This window comes from Oreochromis aureus, linkage group 2 (genome assembly GCF_013358895.1).
Source record: "Oreochromis aureus strain Israel breed Guangdong linkage group 2, ZZ_aureus, whole genome shotgun sequence".
In the NCBI taxonomy this organism is placed as follows: Eukaryota; Metazoa; Chordata; class Actinopteri; order Cichliformes; family Cichlidae; genus Oreochromis; species Oreochromis aureus.
In genome coordinates, this window is record NC_052943.1 from 21,303,197 (window position 1) to 21,315,310 (window position 12,114).

Genomic DNA, 12,114 nt, shown 5'->3' on the forward strand with positions numbered 1-12,114 from the left:
AAAAAGAAAAAGGACCAAGGATAGAGTGGAAGCTTGATTCTTAGAGAAAAGGATCTCAAGCTTACTACAGTTGCCTGAGATTTTGGGTTCGGGTAATACTTTTATTAGTATAAATATACTGAATACTGTCTTCTACAGAAAAATTACAATTCAACTCATCATTTTTTGCATTTCTTTTCCCATCCAAAGGCACATGTTTTCCAAGAGAACTACTCTTGCATTAAGTGGGTTATTTTAAGTTTCAAGCAGCTGAGAGCGTTATGAGAGGAGAATAATTTTATAGCTATCATTAACACTAATAACCTTCATTAATTAACCAGCAGAAGACCATAGATACTTAATGAAGGCCGAGTTTTCTAAATAGATTTTTTTCAATTATCATCTCTATGCATCTGTGTGTGTATCTTTTCGTTCAGTCACAGTAGGGGAAACAGTGGCTGGAGATCATAGAACGACCAAAGTTATCAGCAATCGTGTGCTATGAACTTCAGTCTCATTGCCTTTGAAATGGTTGCTTTGAAGATGGGAAATCGTCTGCAACCACTTGCATTCACCCGTTGTCTTCAAAGTGGCTTTGGTGTGTAAAGGCAGAGTCAGTATGCAATCATTTTGCAATTACATGAAATCTGTTTGTGATGAAATTAGTGATTGAGGGTGCTACATGCTCAGCCTCTGGGTGACCAGACTGGTGCTGCAACTACTTGCAATTGTTTCCTGAATACGAACAAATTCAATGCAATCAGCAGACAACTGTCGATTCTTTCTAGTCAAGTAGATTACTGCCCTGTTTTTACGTTTGCCGTGTCAACTAACCAGTGAAAATGTTATTCTTAAGTCTAAACTGATATTAGTTGAAAAACGATAGATGACTTCTTGCAGTAAAAACCCTCGGTGAAAAAGTGGCTGGCTATTTCAGAAGCCCAGTGTAGCCCAGTTTCTGATGTAAAAATGAAAAATCACATATCAAAACACTTGCCAACGTATCAGTCCAATCTAGGTGCAGCAATTTCCAGCAACTTTCTCCAGCTATTTCTCTGGGATCTCAAGGCATTCCCAGGGCTGAAGGGACACATAGTCCCTCCTGTATAATCTGCATCGACCCTGCTGTCTCCTCCATCTGAACATGCATGGAATATCTCACTAGTAAGGCATCTAAGCAGTCTATTGTCAATTCATTTTATGTCAGCAGATTAATTATTGATTCAACTGATTGCAGCAGCTCTATTTAAGACACCAAAATGATGTAAAACAACATATATGAACTTACAGAGTCTTGATAGAGCGCAGAGGGGTGAACAGTCCTTTACTGATGGTTTGCAGCTTGTTGTCATATAATGACAGGAGATTGAGGTTCTGTAGGTCTTGAAAGGCGTTGACTCTCAAACAGTTAATTTTGTTGGCATTGAGCAATCTGAAATGCAAAGAGCCATTAACATTTGCTATTCATCTGCCTCTGTTTTGTTTATTTAGCTGTATTATCTGTGCTCAAGACAAACAAAAGATAAACGCACACATCGATAATGAGAATTCATTTTTCTCAGATGCATCTCAAATGCAAAACCCCTATTTTCGTCTCCTGTCCTCTACTCACTATTTCATCCTCTGTCCCTTACCAAACTCACCCCTCCCTTCCCTACATACTCATGATTATATTTTTTCTGGATGTGACACATAAATCTGAAAATTGCAGTTTTATACTTTCTCTTCTGGAGCAGGAGGGGAATATCCACTGTGGGGTGTGTGAGTGTAATACCTTGTTTTGATGGGAGAGACAGATGGTGAAAGGAGGGAAAGGCAGGAGGAAGAGAGGGGATAGAAGAATGGAGACAGGGTGGTGGAAATAATGGAGTGAGACAGTGAAGGGACAGGTGAAAATTTAATTTGGACTGACACAGATATATATATTTAAGCGAACGTGGCTGACAAGCAAAATGGAGGAGAGAGGCAATGGGAAATGAGAAATGTGATAGAAGGATTAAGTAAATGACAGAAAAAGTTTTCACCTCTACCTTCTCTCCATCTTGCTGTCTTTTCATATCTACACGTCATTAGCTGATATTTCCAAGTTGTCAGCTTTTCCCTGTACTTCCACCTTTCCTCTTTTCTTGCTTCGGGTCCGTCTCAGTCTCCACTTTTTCTCTTCATTCACCCTCACCACCTCTTGTCTTTTGTTACATTCTTTGTTTCTGTGCCTCTGTCACACACTAAACAGTCTACTTTTCCCCTTTCTTTCCCTGACAGGTAACTAACTTGGTGCTTGGTAAAGCAGTTCAGTCTCAAACCACTCTAACGAGTGCCTGTACTGGCACATCCAATTTATGCATATATACACACACATACACACTCACAGGTGATACATGCACACGTGCTGCTCTGCGACATATCCACGCCTCATTAGGCGGCTCACAGGGGGAACTAATTACTTGAAACTGCACCAGTAAAACAAAGCAGCCCAGAGATTATAAACAGACTAGTAGCTATATAAAGTAATAAACACATCTTTGCAGTCATAGGTTAACATGATGCTCTATTCTATTCAAGAGTGAAAGCCAAATGTAATTTAGAATTATTACACTATATGAGTGAATCTTGACATTCTTGACAAACTGACTGACTTCAGAGACACGAGAGGTTTTTGTGTCAGTGGTGAAATATTGAAAGACATATTTCTTCTGTTCACCTGCTGAGTGAGTGCTAACAACCTTAGGTGGCATCTGTAGAATGGACGCGTGATGTTTCAATGCATAAGTATTAGCTAATCGTTCAGTTCGTTATTTATTCATTAAATTAAACGCTACAAATGCACAACAATGGGATTGAATCATCCATGGATAATGCAAGCATGCATAAAGAAATATAAGGCATTCAGTGCTTTTTAACATTTTAAACCTGCAGCATCAAGAGGTCAGAGAGAAATGCTTTTTCAAATTTTTGTTCATTGATGTCATACACTGGTTGACACAAATTTTATCTCCCAGTAGTTATTTCTGCTCTTCTAATATATTTCCTGCATGTATGCATTTGTTCATATCGGTCTTCTTTCCAATGTCTACGTCAGTTTCACTCCTCATCCAGCCATCCATTAATTTATCCATCCATCCACATCTCCCCACCCCTTTTCCCTCTCTCTTTCTCTCTTACTATGCACCATGCATCCAAATGATCCACCTAAGCCTGTAAAAGGTGTTTGTGGGTTAGGCTCACTCGTCCTCATTCTCTTTGCTTCGCTTCACTTTACGATGGAAAAGCCCAGAACATTAGCTGTTTCTGCAGTGGACTGCGGCATTTCCGAGGACCATATGCCACATACAGTACTTATGTAGCTGTTATAGAATTTTTTACTGCATGTTGAACCAGCAGCTGCAGTTTGAATCTCTGCCCATGAGGAATTATTCAGAATTAATAGTTTTCCCCCCACAATACGTAAGATAACAAGAACTGTGGGAGATTACAGTTTTTATTGCAGCACACAAATTTGTTTGTTTCATGCTTAGCATTTTATTCTGACATACACAGATAAATGACAGTTCAAAGGTTAATCGTGGAAGACAACATTCTATAGTAGTTGTTACTGTGCAATAGTGAATAGCATCGACCCATACCATTGGCCTTAGCTGTGATAATTGTCCAGAGGTGGATACGGATTGCTGATGCCAAATTAGTAAATCACCATAACCAGGGAAAATTAAGTACACTTCATATAAATGTAGTCATTTCTGCTCATTATGCTCCACTGAAACCAATTACTGCCAATTGGAAATGCAAAAAAATAAAAAATAAAAAATGCAGTTCCACAGATGGCCACTTCAGAAGTATGTCAACTTGAAGTGACAAACACTGGGACCTGCAGACCTGCGTACCTGCAGACTGTGGTTGTTTTATAATGCATCCTGGAGGTATTCCAATAATGCTTAAAGTTAGAAGCATTGCCTCTTTAATTGCCAGGTGTGCTAAACCGGCTGTAGCCAACTACTGCCTGACCGCTGATAATTCAAATCACTGAACTGGACCCCTCATTCACAGTGTTGGTGAATTTTAAGTATTTTTAATTGAGTTGTCTTTTAAATTGCATAGCGCTCCTTATTTATTTTTTATAGTTTATTTGGCCAAATATTGTCAGGTTTGGCTTCAAACAATAAAAAAAAGAAAAGAAAAAACAAGAAGAAAGTAAAATTCAGACGTTTTATATGTTTTTACTGGTTGATATTTAGTAAAAGAAACTGAAGCTGTTTGAACATTTGACTCAAACTGTATACAATGTTTCCTCATTAGTTCATCCTTTATTGGGGTGTTATTATGATTTCGTATTTTTATTATTTTATATACTGCCCAATGTATTTTTTGACACCACACACATACATCCAGCCACACACAGAACAACAGACCAGGCAGACAATACTTACAGTAGCTGCAGGGAAACCAGTCCATCAAATATTCCCTTGGGCAGTTCAGTGATCTTGTTGCCATATAGTACCCTGAAATGGACAAAGCAACATAATTTAAATGACATGATTTTAAAGCCTTGAGACTTATGTGATGTGAAGTCGGACGTGTGGCCTAATAAAATACTTTTATTGGTCTTCCAGAGAGTTTCCCTGCTGATTCTCTTATTTTGAGAACATTCTGGGAGTTTTGGTGCTGCTACTGAAAGAAGATATCCTTTATACATTCACACCTTTCTGAGACACATCACCCTAACTCATATCCAATTTTTAAATACTTTATATTTTTCACTGTGTTAATGTTGTTGCTCAATGGAGAGCTACAGGTTTTTTGTGTGTTTAGGTTAAGAATTGAAAAATTGTTTCAGCCAGTAACAGAAAAGAACACTTAGTCTACCTGAAAACGTCTAAATAATCAAATCTGCAGATACACTCATTTCACCAACTACTTGAAATTACACTGTAAACTAAAATGCCCTCATTGTTATTATTGTATTTCTTAGCCTGACCCATCTTCCATTAAATTACAACTATTCAGCTCTCCAAAAGGCAAGAAAGACGCTCAGTGTATCTCCTCAGAATGAAAAAGTCATCATGTTCACTCAACTGGAAAAACTATTTTAGTTGGAAGGACTGAAAATGTGTTGCAATCAAAGACAAAAAGCTGTCTGTTTCCAGTGGAAACCATTTTTTTTTACCTTTCTTCTGTCAGATGAAAACATGCACATCACAGTCACGTTGAAACTACGGCTTTTCTCGCTATGCATACTGCTTTTTACAATTAATCTCATTTAATAGTCAAAGACCGAAATTAGGTTTGAGATGTGCTTCCAGTTGCAGTTGCAGAATTTAAGTCACTGGAACAGTTTCAAGTGTTGCAACCTTGTCCTTGAGCAGGACTGTAGTGCAGAGGTTTAGCCTCCCAGTGACATTCCTGTACATTTGGGCTTCCTGCGTATGTGTGTAAGTGTGTGTGTTTGTTTGTGCATGTACATGTTCAGTCGTAACACCCAGTAGGGTTCACCTTGTCTGCCCCTTCTTGTCTGTCTGTCTGTCTCATTTTCATGCTCCAGATTGATTCAAATTAAACTGTCCTTCATGTTCTTATCACTTTCACCCTCAGAGACAGACACACACAGACATAGTGAGTGATCACAGACATGCACAATTGCGCACACAAAAACATATCCACAGATGCACGTACAGCACATACACACATTCGGCTGCACTGTGTTCCACTTGTCAGTATCGACTGTGACAACATTTTTATTTGCTTAATGTCCGGAAATGCAATTACTTTTCTGTCTGGACGTGTGTTTGTGTACATGTCTGTGTCCGTTTACATGCACATGTGTCATACTTACAATGAGGTGAGTGAGCGAAGGCCACTGAAAGCATCGGCAGCGATGTCAGAAATCTGGTTCTTACTCAAGTCACTGGGGAGAAAGAGTGGGAGACAGTGTGTGTGTGTGAGAGAGAGAGATTACTCTAACACACAGCAATGGGGTTCATTTTTGTGCGAATGTCCTAGAACTGTATGAAAAATGATTATGTGAAAGTACATCAGCAGAGGTCATGCAAGGGGACAATAGTAAGAAAGTATAAGAGGGGACTGAATATGTAAGTAAATGAGGGCAACCGAGAAAATGGAAGCAGTGGCATGTTAAGTGCAGTTCATGTCATTCAGATTTGACTGTTGTAAGATATATTATTCAACACGGCTGCTGAGGAGAGGTTAACACTGTGAGTAGGTGGGTGAATAACCTTGTAACCTTGCACGTGTTTAGCATTTTCAGGCATCTGCATGATAACAACTTTTCCAGTATTAATCTTTATATCTGTATGATTGTGTACATAGTATATTAGTTATGAGTTATATTAGTTTCTGTCACAATTTGGTAAGATGATGGTTGAGGAAAAACCTCAATCAGAAGTCCTTATAGTGAGGTATAATTTGCCGGAATTTTTTCTGGTGTGCTAAAGGTTCAGTCATTCCCATAGAGGAAAAGGCAACTGCAAATCAATATAAAGTTATCTCCACAGGGCATGCAGGGCAACTGAACAGTTTGATAAGAATGAAAATGATATGCATGAAAGGCTAAGGCCGACATAGTCACTGGATCTCAGCTCAAAAGAACACCTATGGGTTTGACGTGAGACTGACAGCGAACTAATTGCTGAATTTAATTTGAATCATTCCCCAACAACAAAATACTAACATGGAAAAATGGTGTTCCATCACTTCTGTTGAGACTTGAATCAGTGCCAAAGCACATTGAAACTTTTCTAGCAGCCCATGCTGGTGCTAAAGCACTTGGTTTTCCCTTATCTTGTGTATGTGTTTGTGAATAAAGGCCTAGATTAAAGTTTTCTTTAGCTGAGGATCATGAATCTTTCTACAACATAGATACAAGATAGCCTAATGGACCCGTGAGAATGTGATCATTCAGCAGTGTTGTAAATGTCCGTAGTTAAATCGTTAACTAGTGTTAACTAGCATTCTTAGGGGATGGAAGCTCCTTAACAATGGAAATGTCTTAACTATAATAAAATAAATGATTCTGGTATTTCGTAATCTTGCTTGAAAATCTAGTAGTGGGCATTTTAAAGCCTTTGTGTATACATGCAATTTTTCCAGGCCTAGCTTCAGTGGCCATCTATTTACAACACTTATAGCAGTCAATCATGGCATAATAACACTAAGATTAGCAATCATAATAATATCTTAGAAAGTAGAAATTTGTTTAGAATGTAGTTTCCCTAAAACTGGTTTACTATATTAAACATTATTATTTAACTATGAGGATACTTGTGTGTATTTGCATGTCTTTAGATGTATGCAGGTCATCCAGACAGACTCACATCCTCTTGAGCTTCTTGTAGGCAGAAAAGGCTCCAGCAGGGACACCTTTAATCAAGTTCTGCTCCAGACGACTGTAGAGAGAGGGATAGAGAGAGAGAGACAGGAATAAAAATAGAGAAAGGGAGAAGATATTTAAACTATTTAATTGCTGAAAAAAAATCATTTACATTTCCAATACATCTTTACCAACAGGACACAGTAAGCTCATTTTTTTTCTACTTCCAAGGTTATAATAAAGTCCTGTTTACCCCACCACCAAAGCCAAACACAAGTGTACAAAAAGTTCAAAAGGTGGCTGTTCCAATCAACATCTACAAAATATTTCTGCAGGTGAGTCAGTGCTTTATAGCAGATGGGGGCCAAGGTCGCTCAGTGTGAAATGTTGACTGGAGTTTTGCAGTTCAGCAGTAATGCGTTTACATAGAGTCATTCTGATGTGAGTGTAGAAGAAGAAAAAGACTCAGATGAAAATCTGGACTACTGACAACAAAACTTGTACTTCTAATGAAATTAAGGCCAAAAGGGCAGTATGTAATGAGATATACATACGTGATCAATGGCTGTCCATGAACAGCTTTAAAGCATAGTTACATGTGGGACAGTATAATCTTTCCAAAAATAGTTTAAATTTGAATCTCCAATAGATTCCTCGAACACTCTCCTCTGTAAATGCAGCGCACTGTCTTTACAAACAGATTGAAGATTTCTCAGCTTTTTTAAAAGGGCCAAAGGGAACTCCATCATTTTTTCTGGAAGGCTGCGGACCTATTAGATCATACTGGTAGTAATACTCTATTATCACATAGGGAGCCATCAAAACTAGGCACACAGCCGACATTTGGGAAAATTTACTACAGTTTAGCTTCTGCTCTCCTGATGGTCAAGGAAACACATTCAACTGTTCATGTATTCTTCATGTCTCCATGGTGTTTTTATGACAAGGAGGGAAAAATGAACAAAAAACCCCCTTAATTACCGTTTTATTAAATGAGTATTTAATAAAAAGTCACATTAGTAAGATAGAAAATGAGTCAAAAAATTGTGGACAAAAGAGAGAAGACGAAAGGTGAAAGGGAAAATCATAGGAGAGGAGTGGGAAAGGAGGGCAATAAAAAGGAAATCAGAGGGGTGGAAAAGTGGAGACAACAGGGGAGAGGAGAGGGAAAATCAGGAGAAAAGAGGAGGATGCAGTGAGGTCCCAAGGCCAGCCACAGGGTCAGCTGTCAGGATGATAAATGGAAACTAATCCACCCTTCTTCTTCTTTTCATCCTTCTCTTTAGCCTCCCACCCAGTCATCCTCCTTACTTTAACTCACCATCCCACTCTTTCTTCCCTGATGGCAACTGTATCTGTGCATCTCTGTGTTTAAAATCACTGTTTTGAACCACTGTAGTCAATTCAGAGTTCTAAATAACAAATGATATTATGGACTCAAAGACAGGTTCTAATCTCATTTTATGTGGATAAACTTTATCTTAGTTGTGCCAATTTGTGACCGCTGTGTTTTATGACAACGCAAGTTGTCCTGACTTTAAATGCAGCACAGGTCTTACACTACAGATGCCTGTTTCTTGGCTTGTGTTGCCCTTTAGATTTCATCACTTCACTCCCTGGCAGCCAACAGCACTTTATTTCAGCTCAGGGGTCAAAATAAATCAATGATGTATAGATACTGACAAAGACAATCTGCACACACAACAAGTTACAAATTACATGTAGGAGTAGCTAAACAAGCTTTAGACAAAGACACTTAGAGGCTCAATATCAAAGGATGTATTAAAGGAGAGACATTTTAAAAAGCTATATAAAAAAAATCTATAAGGTTAGGAGGCAATTAAACAACAACTGGAACAGGAGATGAGTTTGGCAGGTGAGCCAGTGTGTTAACAATGGGCTGATTGTGCACGTATACAGAGATGTAGAAAAGAGCACAAACATTAACGTCTGTTGGAGTCATATTTGTTGAGGCAAACATGACATTTTAGAATTCCACTGGCTTTATATTTAACTTGAAAAGTTATGTTAAGATACTTAAAATGTAAAGTTATATAATGTCTCTAAAAGGATGCAGACATGTAGCAGTGATCCTTGTCTCTATTAAAGGAATGACAATACATCATCCTATTATACTCTATTGTTTCATGCTGCAGCAGCAACATTCATTATCACAGATCCAATGCTAATGCTGTGTGCGTGTATGTGTGTGTGTGTGTGCATGCCCTAGAGATTTAATACGGTGTTGTTGTACTTATGGCTCAATCCAAAAACATACCTGTATGTGTGTTTTTTGGGGTTTGTGTTTTCAAAGTACAGACTTTACTTCTGTGTCTGCATATGTGTGGGCTGGTGTGTGCGTGTCTTTGTGAGAATCTATTACTTATGCTGGGGAGGTATAACGGTATTGGTGTGCAGTTGCGGGCAAGAATTGCTCCTTTACTCACAGAGCAATCAACCAGCTGTCCTCTGTGCAAACAAACAGGGTACAGCGATCAATACGGATATCAAACACGTCCCCCTGTGGCGGGTGTGTGTGTTTAAATCGGTGTGTAAAAGAAAGGAAGAGCGTGAGAGAAAGACAAGGAAGAGTGTGGAGCTTAGGTGTAGTCTAAAACAAAATATCACAGCAAAACTCACAATGTGCCACAGCTGGGGGTCTAATTCATCATTTTATATCTTATAAGGCTCAAATGAGTTGGTGTAAACTTTTACGTAAACATGACCAAATGGCTGGAATGCAATTTCCAAAACACATAGTAAAAGTGTAGAAATATTAAGACATATACATACATGTCCAGGAAACGCAAGTTATTCCCATCTGCAATAGAATGAACCCACGATACAACACACATATACATATGAATTTGCAGAATTAGCAAGTAAAGCAGTCTTACATCTCCACAATGCCTTCAGGGAGGTTTACTGGAATTTCAGTAAGGCCTTTACGACGACAGTCCACTATGTTGTTGTTACAGCTGCAGCTGGGTGGGCAAACGGTTACCTGAGGAGCACAAGTCCTTGACTCTGTCTGTGCTGGACCTGTAGAAAGCAATATACAGATATGAGATTGGTTTCTTTATCTTTTGTTTTTTTAATATGCAATTAAAATCAGCCAAATATGAGGATGAAAAAAAGCTGATGCTGTTGTTTGGTTTCTAAAGCAACTGCATTATATTCTTCAGTAGATGCTATCTTTTGAGATGAAACGGGATTAATTGCTAAACATTACCTGGCCAAGATATGCCTACCTAATATTGCTAGAGTAAGTAGGAATACAGGACAGACATACAGAGAAGAGAAGGGGAAAGCAGGTAAATGGTGAAAAGTGGAAAGATGGGATAAAAATAGTGAACAAATAAAAAAAAGAGGAAGAGCGGTCTCTTATTGACAGTAAGTGAGGGGAATGGAGAAAAGTGCAATGAGAGGTGCTTTTCTGTGTAGCTTGTAGGCAGAAAAAAATGAGACTTAAGGCTAATAAAGAGAGCACAGCCTGGCAGTCTATTAGCGCAGAAAGCTGAATCAGAAGCCTGTAAACATTGCCTATGCTATCTGCAGCTGATAACACTACTGCTCTTACTCTGGCTTTTTAGCTGATTACACGCTCTACATGCTGTAATTCTGTCAGTGTTATAAACTCAATGCTGAGCTGTCTGGAGACGATAACAACCCTGCATATAATACCACCCTTTAGTTTTACTATATTCTCTATATTGTATACCTCAACAGTACAGAGTCAGCTGCCAGCAGCTCTACAGTGAACACTGACTCATTTCTAAATTATGTACTACCCGTGTATCACTCTTCCTCAAAAGTTCAGGTTAACTTCGTGAGATGAATGCTATATTTACGCATCAGTATGATATAACTGCAGCGGAGCAAAGAGAAGGACCTAAAAGTGTTTTATTTCAGTGTCAATGAAAATAGACTAACCACCATTAAAAATAGTGATATCTGAGTGTAAAGATCTGTCACTGAAGCGCTGTGTGTAAATTTGTTTTTGTCAACTCACCATTGCAGACAAAATCTTTCTTCTGCACATCTGGGACGTTGAGGCCCCTCATGTGGGCAGGGGCCATGCACTGGGTGAAGGGAGCCAAGCCCCGCCTGGCTCTGAGCCAATCAGAGAGCCAGGACAACTGACAGTCACAGTGGAGGTTGTTGGAGTGCAGACGGCTGAAGTGAGATGGAGGAAAAGAAAACATGATAGATTTTTGTGTTTAAATACAATTATTATCCAATCCAAAATAACATGTGACCATCTATTTTGACTTGAAAAGAAATTCTTAACAACTCTGGGTACAACAGGCCAGAAGAACAAATCACTAAGAGTGTTTGAGTCTGCATTTGAATAGAACAGATTGGATTTTTTTTTTTACACATCTTTGAAAAGGATCATAAGGCTACTTTTTAGCTGAAACACAACAACACATACTTTCAGAGTAATGTTGACAAACCCTCATTTCTCTAAGGTCTGTGGGAATATGACTCCCTTTAGAGTGATGAACCACAACACTAAATCAACATTTCTTTAGAAATTTAAAAAAAAAAACAAACCCTAAAACACAAGATAAGGAATTACAAAAGAAAGACAGAGACAGATTTTTTAAAAAATGAAGAAATTAAATTTGATCAGATGACAAACAGACCAAAAAAAGGTCAAGCAATAATTAGAAACTATGAGTGGACTACAAGGAAAAAGCAAGAGTTATTAATATGGCATTATTTGGTTGTTTTGGCTTGTTTTATTGCTCAGAATGACAAAATGTGATTAACATGAACATGCCCTTTATAGAGGTGATTGATCTTAAAGA

At 38.4% G+C, this 12,114-nt stretch overlaps 1 protein-coding gene across 1 annotated transcript in view; it reads right to left on the bottom strand.

The window, feature by feature from the left end:
- The window catches only part of slit3 (slit homolog 3 (Drosophila)), a 233,364-nt gene that overhangs the window by 54,570 nt on the left and 166,680 nt on the right, over positions 1–12,114 (bottom strand). Inside the window, exons 8-13 of the mRNA XM_031732754.2 lie at positions 11,313–11,476; positions 10,198–10,342; positions 7,305–7,376; positions 5,807–5,878; positions 4,404–4,475; positions 1,268–1,411 (exon numbers count right to left, since the gene is read on the bottom strand). Coding sequence (XP_031588614.1) covers positions 1,268–1,411; positions 4,404–4,475; positions 5,807–5,878; positions 7,305–7,376; positions 10,198–10,342; positions 11,313–11,476 — 669 coding nt within the window. The remainder of the gene's footprint in view (positions 1–1,267; positions 1,412–4,403; positions 4,476–5,806; positions 5,879–7,304; positions 7,377–10,197; positions 10,343–11,312; positions 11,477–12,114) is intronic.